At 45.9% G+C, this 18,907-nt stretch overlaps 1 protein-coding gene across 1 annotated transcript in view; it reads right to left on the bottom strand.

Moving 5' to 3' along the window:
* The window catches only part of MCM5 (minichromosome maintenance complex component 5), a 44,251-nt gene that overhangs the window by 6,560 nt on the left and 18,784 nt on the right, over positions 1–18,907 (bottom strand). Inside the window, exons 8-10 of the mRNA XM_029590419.1 lie at positions 16,583–16,694; positions 3,639–3,782; positions 150–215 (exon numbers count right to left, since the gene is read on the bottom strand). Of these exons, the coding sequence (XP_029446279.1) occupies positions 150–215; positions 3,639–3,782; positions 16,583–16,694 (322 nt within the window). The remainder of the gene's footprint in view (positions 1–149; positions 216–3,638; positions 3,783–16,582; positions 16,695–18,907) is intronic.

Here is an 18,907-nt window from a genome sequence, read left to right as displayed (position 1 = left end):
TTTTATTTTATTTTTTACTACTAAATTACATTTACGAGGACTCTGTACTGGTTCTTTGCTGTGCTATTATTATTCCCAGCTTCTACATTAAAGACTTAACATTAAGCTGCATGCCTTTTGCAGCAGGAGTCCCTGAAGCAGGGTCTTACCTTAGCAATAGAGATGGTCTGTTGCTCCATAGCCTCGTGGATAGCCACCCTGTCATCTTCTCGCATCTGTGTTAAGGAAATACACATGGACGGATGAAAGGACATTTGCTTTGTGGTTCACTTCCTCTAAGCGCAGGGCATGTTGACAACACATCCAATCCAGGATTGTGCATTAAGGTCGTTGCTTTATTAGCCACGCATCTGCTGGTCCCTGTAGGTTGACCCTTCCTTTCATCCCTCCTCACAGATGCCGGTGTTAACATATAAATCAGGGTAAACTCTGGGTAACAAGGCCAACATCTCTTGCTTAATAAGCTAATCTTGACATGGACATTGTTTAAAAATACAATCCTAGACGTGCAGTCCAGATGTATTCCACACATTAAGAAAGGTGCCCGAGGAAAAACCGCTAACAGACTAATGTAATATGGTGTGCCGACTGCAGCGCACGACTCAACATTTTTTATATTTTATTTGGAGTTTTTCTATACCGGCATTCGCGATTAGAAACCACATCATGCCGGTTTACATATAACAAGGGGGTGTGAACGAAAAACGGAACATAAACAAGTGCAAAAAGATCTTAAAGTTACATTACAACAAGGATCATGTGGTTGGATGCGCATTTTGGACACACGGCTATAACCCCCGATGCAAACACAGGGGTTAGCGCGTCCAAAGCGTGCACCCACCCGCATAGATAATAGCGCTCATCACATGTAAATTCATGTTGATGAGCGCTATTATGTATTCCCCTCAATGCAGAAAAAAAAAAATGTGCACCGAACCCACATATTTATACACACTCAGAAATTAACACCACCACAGAGCTGGCACTTGATATTACTTTATTCACTCCTTCACTTATTGCCGATTGGTCCATTCACTGTCACATGTCAGTGAAAGGACCAATTACCTTTCAGGACAGCCTTCTGAAAGGTAATTGGTCCTTTTCTCTGTGAAATGTCAGTGGAAAGGACCAATCAGAGGCCAGACCTTGGGGGGGGGAGGGAGCTTAGGGCAGGTCAGACAGGGCTCCCAGCCACGTCTCCTAGGTACCAGAGGCGCTAGGGATGCACATTTTTCCCTAGCATGTCCTTTTTAAAACAGCAAGTCATTTGAATATTACATCGGGTCCCCAGGAGAGGTGGTTGGGTGCACGGTAAGAAAAACGGGAACTCCGCATTGAGCGCCCGCTTTCGACACGCTGATACTGCATCGGCCTGTTCCCACAATCTAGGGGTGGCAGGCAGTGCATCCGAATCTCTCTCATGCATATTCATTGTAGACATCCTGAAAACCCAACCTGTTTGAGGCACCAGGACTCAAATTGCCTATAACCTGCCACAATCAAAATGGAAGCTACCCCCCCCCCCCCCCCCCCCCCACTACCACCACCATTCAATTATCTTAAAGCTACAGGGTACCTGCCTTCAATCTTAGCTCTGCTTCCTGTTCCAGCCCCTCCCCCTCACAAGCAGCCTGCAGGGAAGGGTAGAGCAGAGTCTCAGCCTGGAGGGGACAAACCAAGCCACTGTGCACCCTAATCTATCCTGAAGGGAAGAAAAGTGGGTGGGATTGGAATGGACAGTGCAAACCAGTGTTTGATTCTTCAAAGACTTTTTTTTTCCCTTCAGTTAAACTAAAGATCAGTTTGAGTGGGTACAGGACTTAAACCTCCACTGGACTACTAACAATGGAAACAATGTTTTACTAACCTTACTCAACGCTCTATTTCCGCCAACATTGTGGAAACAAATTATAAAGTGCTGTCTTGTTGATACCTTACACCCTTCAAATTACATAAAATCTACCCTACTCAGGGGTCTACCTGCTGGAGGAATTGCAATCAAGCAGGTACTTTCCTACATATATGGTGGGAATGCCCTAAGATTGTGCCATATTGGACGTGGATACAGAACATGATTTTTCAAATGCTGAATATTACAATCTCTCTTCAGCCGGTGGTCTATTTGTTATCGGACTACTAGGCAGCCTGGCCTTCGCCCGCGAGAATTCTAATTCATCAAGTGATCAGTGCTGCGCGTCAGGAATTGGCAGCACATTGACGTAAGGATTGGCCTCCTGCGGCATTGTCTGTTATAAACCGCTTATGGCACATGCATTATTGGTACTATGTTAGAGCTAAGCAGCTTGATAAAGTGGCACACCATGTAACAATTTGGGAACCATTCTTACATTGGTATAAAGATTATTGAGGCATTTCTGGAACCAAGAACTAGTGGACAGCCGGAGGAGAGGACACCGGCGGATAATAAGACGGGGCAGACTGAGGGATATACAAAGGGAGACCATTTCTGTGAATGATGCTGAGCTTCAACTGCCATCATGGATCTATTGGACAACATGGATTTTGGTAGCCGAAAAGCTTGAGCACCTATGTACCAGAGGGAAGGAAGGGGAGGGGGAGAATATATAAAAACAGTACGGCAATCCTGTATTTTGTGCAAGGTTTATTGATGCTTGTTTTCGTAATATTAATCTGTTCATTGTTGTCATGACTTTATTGCTATTGCCAATAAAAAATTTAAATTTAAGAAAACCCCCCCCCCCCCCCAAAAAAAAAAAATAAAGATGATTTTGATGTAATTCTTTAGAAGAATCTTTATATTTGTAGCTAACCATAAACCCAACTGACAAACCTGCCTTGATTTCTAATTTATTAGTCACATTATGTTCTAGGTCTCGCCCCAAGCCAGTTCCCCCAATCCCTTGTATTTTGTGGTCTTTTCAAGTGGTCCTATAACTTTATAATATTACCAGTACAATTATGCTATTTTTGAACTTTGCAGAAATGTGTACTGTTTTTCTTTCAAATATGTATATTTGATTTTGGTTGAAACTTGATAAAAAAAAAAAAAAAAAAAAAAAAGTAAAAATGTGAAAGGATTTTCAGTTTAAAAAAAAAAAAGTTATATTTTTGCATAGTGAGATGTGAATCTTATACAAAAATTATCCAAGTTCACTACACAGTTGCCACTGAATCCTAAAAAACTCGGCCACAGGAAAGCAGGTGCCTTAGGGTATTCTTTTTGGGGGCTACACAAAAAGTGGTGGGGAGAAGGGGGGGAGGGGAAGGTGACAGCAAGGGAAGAAACAGGAGGGACTGGGAGTCTAAATGAAGTTTCACGGGGCTCAGGGTGGTCAAGTCTCAAAAGCACTGGCTTAGCTCCAAATTTCTCCTACGCATTATCACCAAACCTTCCCAACCTAACTCCATTCCTGCCGACCACAGCTCACTGTACAGTTCTCAAATTCTCAGATGCACTCTTAAGATGCCCTGGGTCTTTTGTTGTTGGTTTTTTTTTTTTTAAAGCAGAACTAGGAGACTGGGACAAGGCAGCAGACTCCCGCAGGAGCCGAATTATGTTCACAAATATGAATTTTCACTTCCAAATCCATCTCGACAGACCACATCCTTAGCCACCACCTCCCCCCCCCCCCCCCAAAGTTAAAAACCGCACTCACCTTGTCAAACTCGTCTATGCAGACCACGCCCCCATCTGCCAGAACCATGGCCCCTCCCTCCATGATAAAGTTCCGTGACACGGGATCCCGCATGACGGAGGCAGTGAGACCTGCAGCGCTACTTCCCTTCCCGGAGGTGTACACCTGCAAAGAGGGGGACATATATATCAAAATCGGGGTCCCTAGGGCAAAAGGTGGCAAGGCTCTCATTTCAGATCTCGCTTTATGTCAGAAAGATGATCTTGTGAATTTTCCCAATTTTAGACATGCTCCTGAGCTAGCCATTTTTATTTACTTATTTTTAAAGTGCACTTAATTTTGCAGCCAATTCTTGATGGCACCAAAAAAAAAAAAAAAAGAAAGTTATTTCACTAAGCAAGGAATGCAAACAAAATTTGTTAAAAAGTTATTCTAGCACAGCCTTGGCAGCAATGATATTTCTACAGACTCAAGTGACATCAAACAACCCTCTCGTTCCCATCCCATGTCATCTATGACACTGCAGGGAACACGAACCAACCACAAGGCCCGACAGCTGGATGGTCCATATGGCTCTTCCTAATGTCAGGAGACCCTAATTTAGGTGCACCCTGTTTGAACCTGGTAACCCTATAAGAGGTTTTTGGCGGGGGGAGACCACTCTATGTTCAGTGTTAACCATGTTGAGAAAATGTTTGCTAGGTCTGTGGTGTGGTACCCATAAATGATTACTGGATGATGTTTATATATGAGTGATCATGCATTTAGTGGATAATGGGAAATTAGGAAAGTGGAAGATGTTTCCTTTAAGTGTTTGGGGTCAGTGATTGCATGTTCAGAGGAAGCTTTTGGTGGTTTGGGGGGTTTTTTTCCCCTTGCCAGTATAGGATGGGGATTAGGGGCCTCCAGATTTTTTATTTTATTTATTTATTTTTAATTATTTAAGTTTTATTACTCAACACAGAAGAAATACAAAATTTCAGGCTACAATGATTGCCCAACTATGGCAAAGTTAACATCAGCTAGCTACATGACAATAAAACAAATGAATACAAAAGTCAAAAAAATCGAAGTCTGCTGGAGTTTTTAATCACTTTATACCTCCCCTTACCTCCCCCCCCCCCCCCCCCCCCCCCCCCCGGTTAGTCCGCAATGTGCATCGTGTAACTATGATTACAATATAGGAGGCTTTAGGGCGTGAATAAAGATCATGAGGCGTTGCATATAAAGCATGACATAAAGCCAGGGCAAATTCCCACTTAATCCTAGAGTGCGCCCAAGTGTTGGAGAATGACAAAATAATTGGAATGCTACAAGAATACACCAAATAAAAAGCAAAAAGAACTGAGAATACGCTCTACGATGAGTAGGGTTACTGCCAAAAGTATATAATTAGCCCAATTTTCCAGTAGGGCATCCAAATCTTTTCATGAGACGCTAATTTATCATTACGAAGGGCTGTGAGTTTGCTCAGAAAATACACCCCGTCTAATCTAGACTGTACAGCGCTAATGGAGGGCACTTCTAGCCTGCGCCACCATAAAGCTATTTCGCATCTGGCAGATGAAATTACTTGTTGGGCCCAGTGTTGAGAGGGGGATGGCCCCTGATCAGGGAACATATTAAGTAAGCAGATTCCAGGATCCCTAGGGACCCCAAGACGAAAAACTAAGTGAATAAAGTCAAGAACTGCTTCCCATAGGTGCAGAATGCTCGGGCATTCCCGCCACTGATGAAAGTCGGTTCCTATGGCCCCACACCCTTTCCTTGGTACCGCCCCCTTGCATCTCGTTGATGCGCACGGGAGTAAAGAACCATCCACACAGTACTTTTTTTTTTTAAATTTATATTTTATTGCGTTGAAGCAAAGACAAGCAAAAGTGAACAACAAAGCAACACATGACAAACGTATTGTCCTTCAACATTTTCAAACGTGATAAACATCTTTTATCCCCAGTCCCCACCCATCCCCCCACCTCCCTCACCATGAGTTCCCAGCTAATGACTTATAAGTAATAGCCACTGAAAACGGGCCGCTGCTGGTGATTGAGCAAATACTCTGTTATAGTTCTGTTGTCCGAGAGAGGTAACATCACAAGTTAGTAAGATTAGGCAGTGTCCAAACTTTCCCAGGCCAAAAAGGGTTTCCAAGTATCCCGAAAGAGGGTTTGAGTTCTATGTAAATCCGCTGTGATTGCTGCCATCCGACATATGTAATGGACCTTTTGCTGTACTCGTGGAAGTGCAGGAAGCACAGGCTGCTTCCAATGTTGTGCTATAACCATTCTTGTAGCAATAAAAACCTGCTGACATAATAAAGTTTGGTGTTTGGTCATATCTTTGTGTGGCAAGCTAATGAGCATGAACCCAGCATTTAAGAGATCAGGGACTTGTAGTACCTGCTCCAACCATCTCGCCACCTGGATCCACAGAGAACGCACCTGTGGACAGGACCACCACATATGCATGTACGTGCCACAACTGCCACAGTTTCGCCAACATTTTGCACTGAGGGTGGGATAACGCTTATGGAGAACATGAGGAGTTAAGTACCATCTGGTAAGCATCTTGTAACAGTTTTCCTGCATACTCGCTGAGACAGAACACTTTTTTACTATAGTATATAATTGTAACCATTCCTCATCCGTAATGGCCCTCTCCAAATCCTGTTCCCAAGCTTTAGTATGTGGGAAGCTCTCACCTGCACCCTCAGACAAGAGAACATATATTTTAGAAACCATTCCCCGCTTCTTATCCACATCATCACAGTAATGTTCAAATAGGGTTTTACCCTGGGCAATGGAGGGGTGTACAGGAGCACTTGTGAGAAAATGGGAAATTTGAAATCCTGTAAGAAAGTCTGTGGCAGGTAGCTGATATGCGCTCTGAAGTTGAGGCCAAGTCATAACAGAGCCGCCCCCCAAGAAGTGCCCAATTTGGAACAGGCCTCTAGACTTCCAACCCCGGAAAGAGGGATTATGATGCCCGGCAAGGAAGTTGCATAAATGAGTAAGGTGCGTAGAATAGAAATACTGGCGGGTGCCTATAATTAGTTTCTTCCACTTATCCCATAAGCGTATAGTGGTGTTAATGGATGGAGATAATGCATCCACGAAAACCCATGTATCGCGTGGTTGCCAGGCCAAGGCCGCTAGTGGCATATGCCCCAAGATGCGGTCTGCAAAGGCGACCCATTGTTTGGCTGTGGTGATCCTATGGCAGTCTGTGATCACAAGTAACTGAGCCGCCACATAGTATTTCGCTAGATGAGGCACTCCCAAACCTCCCCTGTCCCTAGGTAAATATAACAAACGACGTGATATTCTTGGGGGTCGCCTGCGCCAAATGAAATCAAATAAGATCTTCTGCCAGGACTTCAACAAAGCAGAGCTGAGATGAATAGATAGGGTGATAAACAGATATAAAAATCTGGGTAAAATGTTCATTTTTACAATAGCTATGCGCCCCATCCACGAATGGTGACCCCTGTCCCAAGCCTGTAAGTCTTTCCTAATTTTACCCAAAAGGGGTGTGTAATTGAGGTCGTATAAGGCATCAAGGTCAGCCCCAATATGCACCCCAAGATATTTAATGGCACCTTTTGCTATCTTAAACGGGTATAGCCGTTGTAAGTCCTGTATAGTGTTAGGGTCGACTGATACATTGAGAATCTCGGATTTATCTAGATTGATTTTAAAACCGGAGACCGCACTAAAAGCAGTGATCTCAGAGGTGATTTCCCGGAGGGAGGTGTTAGGGTTGGTGACAGTCATGAGAATGTCGTCTGCAAAGAGAGACAATTTCATGTGGAGATCCCCTAGACTGACACCCGTGATTTTAGCAGAGTTACGGATTCGCGTTGTAAAAGGCTCTAAAAAGAGGGCAAACAATAAGGGCGAGAGCGGACATCCCTGTCGAGTCCCACGTTGTACCGGGAACTCAGTTCCATATCCCCCATTAACCTTTATGCGCGCAGTGGGAAGATGATATAGTACATGAAGCCACTGTAGATAGACAGGCCCAAAATTCATTTTGTCTAAAGTGGCAAACAGGAACTCCCAGTGCACTAGATCAAATGCCTTTTCTGCGTCAATAGCCAGGAGCAACAACGGCATGTTCTGTTTCTTAGCCCACCACAGAATATCAGTGACCTTACGCACATTATCTGCCGCCATTCTTTGCGGTATAAACCCTACTTGATCCCTGTGGACCATCCCCGGGAGGACTATATTGAGACGTGCTGCTAGTATCTTCGCCAAGATCTTTAGATCCAGGTTAATGAGGGATATCGGTCGGTAGGAACTGCAGAGATTGGGGTCCCTACCTGGTTTTGCCAACACAGTGATGCCGGCTGAATTCGTGTGTGGAGGTAAAAAATCCCCCTCCCGCAAACTATTAAAATAAGTCACTAAGGGCGTAAGAAGGGATGCGCTGCATTTCTTATAATACGCACTAGAGAAGCCGTCGAGACCCGGGGCTTTGCCGGCCTTTAGATCTCGAATGGCCGCCTGAACCTCCGCTACATTAATCGGCTCATCAAGAGTAGCCTGCTGTGCTACAGTAAGACCCGGTAGTTGTAAATCTGTAAGGTACTGCCCAATGGACTGGGCTGATATAGTATCATCTTTTTTATAGAGGGACTCATAGAATTTGGTAAAACACTCTCTAATCCCCGCTGAAGAAGTGACATACCTCCCTTCTGGGTTCTTTATCTTGGCGATATTGTTCTGTATAGAACGCTGTTTCAGCTGGCGAGCCAATATGCGGCCTGCTTTATTGGAGCCCTCAAAGAATTTTTGGTGAGTACGCTCCAGAGCGTGTGCAACCCAGGCGGCATCCAGCATGTGCAATTCTGTGCGTACTGCACTCAACTGTCGTAACAATTCAGGGTTTAAGGTGCATGCATGCTGACGAGCCAACCCGCTCAACCTACCAAGAAGTTCTGTTCTGCGCTTTTCTCTGGCTTTTTTCCCCGCAGTGGCAAGTGCAATGAGCTTCCCGCGAATAACTAATTTAGAGCATTCCCACAAAGATCCTGCCGCTGCTACGGAGCCCGTGTTATTTAGAAAATACTCTTCAAGGTATGCATTAACTACCCGACACTGCTCCTCGTCCCCCAGTAGCTCCTCTCGTAACCTCCAATATCGAATGCCCATATCCACCGTGGACAGAGTCAGCGTCACCCATACCGGAGCGTGGTCTGACCACGTGATGTCTCCTATCCCCACGTCCGCTACCTGGTTCTGCAACCCCTTGTCTACTAGAAAAAAGTCTATCCTGGAGTAGGATGTGTGGGGGTGTGAAAAGAAAGTGTACATTCTTGAAAAGGGGTTTCGCGAGCGCCAGATATCTACTAACCCCCAGAGAGAAATCACGTTGGTCAATTCAGAGGAGGCTGCCCAACTGTCTGCTTTCAGGCGATGGGATGTATCCATTCTCGGATTGCGTACTAAATTATGATCACCCCCCCACAGTACCTGACCTTCTATATAGTGGTTCAATTTATCCACTAAAGAGCGCAAGAAACATCCTTGGTCCCTATTGGGGACATAGATATTAATGAGCGTGTATACATGCTGGTCTAGCTTGATCTTTAAGAAAAGATACCTCCCATTGGGATCCGCTATGTGAGATACATATGTATATGGTATGGAGCTGGCCATCAGAATGCCCACCCCAGCATACTTATTGCCACGGGTGCTGGCTGCTAAATACACGTGTGGGTAACCCGCCAGCTGCAGCAGGCGTTCATGGTGCCTACGCAAGTGCGTTTCCTGGATAAAGGCTATTGATACCTGTTGTTGTTGCAAATCCCTCTGCAAAAGGTGCCTCTTTTTGGGGGAATTAAGGCCCTTAACGTTAAGGGACCACACCTTCATCGCCATACAGATAACACGACACTCCCACCAGCGTCCTTACGATGTCCCCCCCCCTCCCGCCAGACAGCAGATTGTAGAAAACTGAACAAAGCATAACAATAGTGCGAACTCATGGTCCCCCTACCCAACCTTCCCGATCCCCCCAATACACATGTATCCTCGCCCTGGATACCTACAATCTGAGAACGTGAACACACCATCGAGCACTAAGCTCAACCCGCTCAATATTCGCATACTAGAGCGTATTTGTCCCGATCATCATGTTAAATAACAAGGTTAAACTTGAGGGAAAACAAATCCTGCCGGGGACTTACGCAGCAAGATAATGTCCTGTATTAATGAGAGATGAAGCGTTGCAATTTCTGAAAGCTGCAAGCATCAATGCGGCACAAAGAATCAATCGTCCAATCGCAGACCTCAGGAACCAGAGCCCTGATTAGACTTCTGTCGAGCCAGGCGGTTATTATTGCCCACTCTCCGCCACCCGGGTGTAGTAGTCATCCGATAGGGTAGTTCTTCCGGCTTACTGGCAGGCAGGGCATGAGGGATGTTAGCTTTATTGAAGGCCTCCTTCGCTTCCGCCAGTGTCTTGAGGCGATACGTGACCCCCTCAGTAGTGAATAGAAGCCCAAAGGGAAATGTCCATCTGTAGCGGATCTGCTTCTCCTGCAGGATCGTTGTCGCAGCTCGCAGTTCATAGCGCTTGCGGAGTGTGGAGGCTGCCAAATCCACGAAGATGCTTACTTTGTGGCCTTCCCAGACCCACTCACGCTGCTTCCTGGACACCAGATAAATTCGCTCCTTCTCCCGAAATATCTGCATACAGAGCAGTATGTCCCTGGGCCGATCTCCGTTGCGAGGGCCTTGCACCCGATGCGCTCTTTCAACGTTATAGGTGAGGGAGGGCCGTTCCTCGTCCGCACCAGCTGGCGGCTCCGCCTGCATAATAAAACGAAGCAATCGAGTAGCCACCTCCCTGCAGTCTGTGAAAGCTGGCGTCTCAGGGATCCCCCTGATACGCAAGTTATTGCGACGTGACCTATTCTCTAGGTCTTCTAATTTTTCTTCCATACTCATGTGCTCCGCCCTGCTTACTTTTTGCAATTCGCGAGTTCGATGCGTAAATTCCTCCTGTGCTTCCATCCTGGTATCCAGTTCATCGACCCGCCGGCCCATTGAGGCTAGATCCTCCTTAACATCCGCTATCAGGGTCTGTAACTCCTGTTTGTGTTGCCGCATATCGGCACGTAGTTCTATGAACCATTCTCGCAACTCTGAGCGAGAAGGTAGATCATGCAGAGACTGCGGCGCCACGTGTTCGAGCTCGTGCGCCACGTCTCCCTCAGCGGCCTGCTCCGCTGCAGGGGTGTCGTCTGCGACGTCCATTTTCTCGTAGGCGAACTGTTTTAAGTTCACATTTTTTTTCTTCCCCGCCATCTCGAACCGTCGGAGAAGCGGGATCGCCGATTTGCGCGGAAAAAATAGAGCGTTTGCAGCTGATCAGAGCGCAAATGTACAGGGCAGAGCCGGGAGCGAACGCCTAAGCCGCCATGCCCGCTGGTGACGTCATCACGTCCCTCTGCCCGCTGGTGACGTCATCACGTCCCTCCACACAGTACTTTATAACGGTTTTCTTTTATCGCCGAGGAAGCTGAAATTCTGCCGGTGCTGGTAAAAGATTGTTCCCAGTCACTGTCCTCAAATTGCTCTCCAATGCCTCGTTCCCAAGCTATTTGAAAGGACATTTTTTCCTGTGGTGAGAGCCATAATCTTGGAGATGGGTTTAGTAATCTTATCTGCATGCGAGCAATAGTTTTCAAAAGAGGGATTTATCCCGCTTTAGTTCCGTTCCTCTTTGTGCTGTGGAAAAGAAATGAAGGATCTGGCTTTCTGCGAATAAATCCTTACTAGATAAATGATGTGTGTGTTGTAAATCAGCGAAAGGGATCAGTTTTTGACCATCCCATAATTGCGCCCACCTGCATAAATCTCTCTCATGCCAGCACCGTACCATCCCTGGATTCACACCTGGCGGAAAGGATCTATCAAATAAAAAGGATGTTGGAGTAAGGGGATAGACCTGATTTGTCCAACTTCCCTCTTTGCCAGGCTCTAATGGGTAGAGGTAGGCCCCCTGCACCTAAGGAGACTATTCTGACCAAAGGTTTTAAGACACCCAGGTGTGCCACTGAATAAGTGCACTAAGCTGCAAGGCGCCAAAGTATCATGACAAATTTGGCACCTGGAGACCACCCTTAGTCTTATCCTGATACAGAGTTGAATGAGCTACCCTGGGAGGTCTGCGCGTCCAGATGAACCTGAATAGCTTTCGTTGCCACAATGATAAGAGGGCATCAGGGACTTGCACTGGTAAAGTCTGAAAGCTATAAACAGAGGCGGGGGGGGGTGTAGAATATTCATTTCAACTATAGCTATCCTCCCAAACCAAGAAAGGTCCCCACAGTCTAAGTCTTTTTGGATAGCAAGGAAAAGGGGATCGTAGTTCAGTCGGAAGAGATCAGGACCCTCTGGTCCAATCTTCACCCCCAGGGATTTTACCCAGTCTTTGGCAGCCCAGAATGGTAGGGTAGGTCTTATTGCCTCGAAGTATTCAGGCAGCACAGAGATATTTAAGAGTTTTGACTTATCCTCATTTACTTTGAAGCCAGAGACTTTGCTAAAAGCCCACATTTCCTGCAACAAGGTCTGAAGGGAAGGAAAGTTTATAAGTGAAGGGCCCCACCTGCAATCCTCTGATCAGGGGATTGGATCTTATTGATAATGCAAAGGGTTCTAAGGATAACGCAAAGAGGAGGGGTGATAGGCACCCATCAGGGATGCCCTCTAACTTCACAGGGAATGGTGAAGTATATTACCCATTAATCTTTAGACACCCCCTGGGATTCTCATATAAGCGTTGAACCCATCTAATATAGCTATTTCCCATATTGAAGAGATAGGCTCCACTGGCCCTATCAAAGGCCTTTTCAGTGTCTACTGCTAAAAGGACCAAGGGGGTACCCTCCTGTTTCGCTCTCCAAGTTAGTTCGAGTACTCTTCACACATTGTCTGAAGCCAAGTGACCGGGCACAAATCCCGACTGATCTTCATGGATCAGCAGAGGGGCCACCTTTCCTAGTCTGGTTGCTAATATATTAGCTAATAATTTTAAAATAGACATTAATCAAGGATATAGGGCAGTAAGACCTTTATCCTCCCGCTCTTAGCCAATATGATAATACCTGCCAGGTTTGCATCTTGAGATATCGAGCCCTGATGCCTCAAAGCATTGAACATGTGAAGTAAGGGTGGAATCAACTCAGCCTGAAGTCTTTGTAGAACTTGGCGGTAAAGCTGTCTAATCCTGGGGCCTTCCCTAGCTGAATCGCCTGATAAATCTCAATGTGCATGATTTCGGCATTCAAAAACTCACTTGCTTCTTCCGTGAGAAATGGTAATTCCACCCTTTCCAAGTACTCATCAATAATTTGATCTCCCCCCAGGTCATCTGATGCATATAATTCTTCATAGAAGCGGGTAAAGCGAGTGCAAATCTTACCCGCATCTTATAAGATCAGTCCTTGATTCTAGTGATAAGGGATTGTGCTGCTCTTTAAGTTTCTTAGCAAGCAAGCGTCCAGCCTTATTGCCACATTCAGTGAGTCTGGTGTAGCAAATCTAAATGAAATGCTGTTCTTTCTAGGTCAAGAGCTTGCAATTTTCTTCTGGCAGATTCCAGTTCATCAAGCTTCTTGGGATCTAAGGAACACTTATACTAATTTGGCAATGTGATGCATGAGATGTAAGCGCTTAAGTGTTCCTTTTTTTTAATTTTATTTTTTTTAAGAAAGCTGGCCCTTGAGATTAACTTCCCTGAACAACTGCCTTTAAGCAGTCCCAAATCGTTCCAGGTGCTATGCCCTCTGTGCTATTTAGAGTTAAATAACCTTGAATTTCACTAGTTAAGGACTCCACGAAGTTTATATTATTTAATAAACTGTCATTTAAACACCAATATTGTTTACCAGCAGTTCTAGTTGGCAATCGGACCTCTAGCCATATAGGAGCATGATCTGACCAAGTAATGAAACCTATTTCAGACTCTGTGACTAACTCTATGACTTCCTTATCAATTAAGAACATGTCTATACGTAAGTAGAACGGGTGGGCATGTGAGAAAAAGGTGTAATTGCGCTGGGCTGGATTCTGCAAATCGCCAAATGTCAACTAATCCCCTTTCAACAATTAAAGTTTTTAAAGCCTGTCTGTGAATTTGACTTCCACACCCCCCTGCACCAGTATTGTCTAGGTAGGGATACCTAGTGATGTTAAAATCGCCTCAGACTATTACTTGCCCCTCTGTCCAAGTCTCCAATAAGGAGGAGATAACGATGAAAAAAGGATTGCTGATCGGTGTTTGGGCCACATAGCGTTAGCAATGTAAACAGGGTGTTGTCAATTAAAACCTTTAGGGAGATATATCTACCCTCAGTGTCGGACTGGGTATCTTTAACATCTATAACTAGAGAGCTAGCGAATAAGCTCCCCACATCAGAGTATTTCCGGTGAGCAGAAGCTGAGGAAAAAAATTGTTGGGGGAAGGATCTATCCCAGAGTAAGTGTTCTGTTCTTTCAGCAAATTCAGCAAAAGATTGCATTTACCCTCCCTATTTTCGCCTCCTGGAAAAGTAATTTCCTCTTAGTTGGGGAATTAAGACCCTTTACGTTAATAAATATTATGCACAACCCTGCCATCTAATGTGTATTGAGTAAAATTGAAGTGCTTCCTCCCGTAAGACACCTCCCCATAAGTAAGCTGTTAATCATTCTACTAGAAAACACGACTGTGCAATAAATGTTACACTTGGAAACGTATGATAACCAAGTCCTCTCCTACTTTACCCAACCTTCCTCTCCCGTATTCCCCTTACCACAGGCCCGTATGCCACCCATGTGAGCCTTCTCCTCTGGGAGGAGTGAGATCATTGTTAAACCCAACCCCCACTCTAAGGCTTGTATAACAGCAGAAAAATAGTTGAGACCCTCCCCAACTGACAGTTAGAAACTGGAATACTCGTGTACAGAGCTCTATTAAATTGAAGCACCACTCTTATACTGTCCACTAGCGAAGATTAATAAGGAACATGGATCTGGCTGCTCACTCTGGAGGATCGCCGAGCTGGAAGTGGGCCGCTTGATTGTCGTCACAGTCGCCTACTTCCCTTCTCCACTTGCTGCCATCTAAGAGTGTCGACGTGAGGTCTGTTGCTTGGGCCAGGACCTAAACTGTCTTCTGATGCTGGAAGAGGCATACCGGCTGCTCGCAAGATGTCAGCTGCTTCCTCTATAGTGGATATCCGGGAGGTTACTCTGGCAATGTGAAGCTCAGGCCGAATGGGAACATCCATCGGTACTTGGTATTATTGATGTGTAGAGTAGTGGTAACGTTCCGTAGATCTCTTCTTCTGCGAATAGTGGTTGGAGCTAGATCTTGCCTTGCAGCTCATTTTTCAGCCTCTCCATGTCCCCAAGGAGCTCCCCGAACCAGCTGACAAAGTCAGCGCGGCTGCTCACCTCTTCAGCCGCGTGTGCGGCTTGTGACTCGCTGTCCAGGCCCACCTCCAGTTGTGCCGTGGCGGCAGCAAAAGAAAATGTTTGCAGGCCCGGCTTTTTTCGTTGGGCTGCCAAGGTGTTATTGCGAGCAGCCTTTTGCAACGTTTTTGAGGGGGACTCTGCACCAGAATAAGCCGATGGGGAGAGATTACTTTTGGCCGGGTCAGGAGCTCCGAACTCATGCGGCCATCGCGGAAGGTGACATCACTTCCTCCGGCCTCCAGATTTTTTGATAGACTGGAGGCTGGGAAGCCCAAGGACCCTGCAGGAGCTCTTCCCCCCCTCAAAAGGGAGAGGCCCACGGCTATGAAGAGTGAAGTTTTACCCTTCCCCCTCACAGGTTGGCACCAGACTGGTGAAAAGGAGAGGTCAGTGGCTGGAGAGTGCACTGATATTTTGTCTCCTCCAAGGAATTACCCAAGGAGGTGAAGAGCTGGAGTGCACAAAGGTGTCTGATGTGTGGTGTCCAGGGAGCACTGCCCTATAAGGACAATGATAGGAGACTGAACGGAAACAGAATGGAAAATTTCCAATAACGTTATTGGAAATGTAATACTGTATTTGGTTCCAATCAGATGAGAAAACCTGGCCCCCAGAGGGAAATAACCCATGCTAACTCTTCTGGTCAGCAGTAGGGGCAACATTTAGGATGTATCGCCTATTGCTATTCGTGGTTTAACTGTTATGGACGCCCATGATTTTGACTTGTTCAGTAGCTCTATATGTAGAGAAATCTCATTCATGTAAACAGCTGTTGGCCAAAAATTCCAGAACAAAGTTACTGTTCTTGAATTTTGGATATAGAATGTGCCAGCCTATACTCATGGATGGAGGGGAGTGGGGGGGGGGGGGGGGGGGGGAGGATTTCCTCCCTGTCTTATAGTAAATGGGAAATAGAGTGCTGATGCACGCTGTCACCATCAAAGTCCATACAGCAAAGATGGAAGGGATGACCCTTACACAAACAGGGAACTTATATTAACATGGCCACAGGGGAGGGTCTTCAAGATAGTGACAAAAAAGTTAAGCCTCCCCCATCGATATAGGGCATAAATCAAGCAGGGATCTGGCCCAGTACACACACACACTTTGAAATAGAAAATATGATATTAATAATCAAACACAGAACTATAGCAACAAATGAATGATTTAAAATTTCTTTAACATGCACAGAAAAACAGAAACAAGTCAAGATCATAAAATTAAAAAAAAAAAAAAAAAGTACCTCAACAGAACGAGCATGCAAGGTGAAAGTTTGGAAGCAGCAATACCTGCACAAGGAAAGGTTCAATTAAGCGGGCACCTGAGTAACTGCCCCTACTATAAGGAAACCTAACAGAGGGAGTTTCACCACAGCTACACCTCTGTAATATGGTTTTCCCCCATTGTATCTCAGTGCCACAGGTCATCGCCATTTCACAAAACATGAGAAGGAAACCATCTGTCTCCTGAGACAAAACATATGCCCCTTACCCCAATAGGAGAGCAGGTCTCAACAAACTTCAGCAGCTGGGACTTGGCCGTCCCCGGGTCCCCCAGCATCAGAAGGTTAATGTCCCCTCGGCGGGTCAGGCCGTCCGGGAGTCTGCAGAGGGAGGAAGGGAGAAGAGAGCTGCATCAGGACACGTTACACACGCAACACTGCAGAAGAGCAGCAGGTCCCTTCAGTGTACCTCCCTACATCCCAGAACATACATACACACACACACACACACACACACAGGAGAGGTAGATGAGAAATTAAATTGGTACAAGGGAAAAGTCAACCACAGGACATCAAGGCAGGGCATATCGGCACACTTAGATAATAGAAAATGGACAGAACACACAAACAGATTACAGGGCTGTGACCACCAGGAATTAGCCTGCTTTAGATCAGTATCTTTAGAGTGCGTCTCTGTATAGTGCTAGTAAAGAAACACATATGTATATGTAAAAGACACTGTTTCTCTTACCATTAAGCCACGTGTGAATCCTGTCCATCCAAGAGCAGTGCAGGTTAGTGTGTATACCATTCTTTGAGTGCGCTGGAATGGCCATCCCCTTTGAGGGGCTTTATAGCAGCTCTCTACTGAGAGCTTCTGGGGGCAGTGTGCTTAGTTTCAGCATTAGAAGGAAGTGTGTAGCTTTCCCTGAGTTACTTTATGGGGCCCAGTGGGTTTGGACTCCAGGCAAATCCTGTCTGGAGGCTGGGAGTTTTCTGCCCTTTCACTCCCTGCTGGGACAGAGACCGATTTGGGGGGTTTTGAGACTTTTCTTGGTAGGAAGCCTGGAGAGACCCGGCACACCACTTGGACTCATGGAATGGGGAACCCTGTTTTTGGGGGCTGTGAAGGTTAGGGAGACCTGCCCCTCTACACCCTCAACAAGGATGGAGGATGTGGTGACCCAAGGCCAAGATCTTCCGGTGTTTGCTCTATTTTGAGGAAAATGTTTTGTTGAAAGATCTGGGAGGAAGTTTTAGCTGCCCCTCTTCCTACCCAGACCATTGGAGCTGTCATCAGCTTTGGATCCCTCCCATCAGGGATTCCAAACTAAGGAAACCTGGTTTTTACCTGCTAGTTTTCATTCCTGTAATACCACAGATCAGTCCAGACAAGTGGGTTTATGCATCCCTACCAGCAGATGGAGGCAGAGAACAAAACTTTGGGTCACTGCTACATAACCAAGACTGCCACCTGCAGTCCCTCAGTATTAACCTGTACCCAAGCCAAGAGTAGACCCCATTCCCCCCCTCTTTAGGGCAAATGGGACAAAAATCCCACTTAGGGTTAGAAACCCCTGAACTGACAAGCCAAACAATACCAGGCAAAGTCCTGCTAACCACTTGCTCAGAAAAGGAAATCACTTTTTTTTTTTAAAACCATGTGGCAACCAAAGGCATCTGATGCACACTGGCTAACCTGCATCAGGAAATTTAGTCTTTTGGCTGCAACAACGGGTGGGACTCTGGACTGATCTGTGGTATTACAGGAATGAAAATTAGCAGGTAAGAACCAATTTTTCTTTCCTGTACATACCCAGATCAGTCCACTCAGGTATAGGGGTGCTTGGGTACATCCTACTTAAGACCCGCTCTTAACACTCTCACCAAATGCTCATCCTCTTGCACTCGAACATCCAAATGGTAATGCCTGGTGAAAGTATGTAACAAGGACCACACCGCGGCCCTACATATATCCTGAGGAGACCCAACTGACACACTGCCCAGGAGGTTGCTTGTACTCGAGTTGTATGTGCCTTGAGACCTGCTGAAACTTCACGACCTGTACAGATATAGGCTGAACAAATGGTCTCCTTCAGCCATCTAGAAATCATAGCCTTAGAGGCTTTCACCCCTCTTCTTGCTCCACCAAACACCACAAACAAGTAATCCGACCTTTGAAAACTATTAGTGACCTTCAAATAACGCAACAGAGTTCGGCGCACATCCAGGAGATGCAGATCCCTATCCTGAGGAGATCCACGCGACCAATCTGAAGAGGCCAGCAGCTCAACCATCTGATTCACATGAAAGGACGGCCCCACTTTCGGCAAAAAGGAGGGAACCATACAGTCAGTTACCCTGTCCTCCGCAATACGCAGAAAGGGATCCCATCAAGAAAGCACATGAAGCTCAGAAATCCGCCGGGCCGAGCAAATAGCCACCAGAAAAACAGTCTTCAACATCAAATATTTCACAGAGGACTGTCTCAAGGGCTGCGCTGCAGAGAACCTGCAAAACTACATTGAGGCTCCAATTCAGACACACCTTCTGAACCAGAGGCTGCAAATGCTTAGCCCCCTCCAGAAAACACA

The sequence above is a fragment of the Rhinatrema bivittatum genome, chromosome 2, assembly GCF_901001135.1.
Source record: "Rhinatrema bivittatum chromosome 2, aRhiBiv1.1, whole genome shotgun sequence".
In the NCBI taxonomy this organism is placed as follows: domain Eukaryota; kingdom Metazoa; phylum Chordata; class Amphibia; order Gymnophiona; family Rhinatrematidae; genus Rhinatrema; species Rhinatrema bivittatum.
This window is presented reverse-complemented; position numbering and strand designations above follow the sequence as displayed.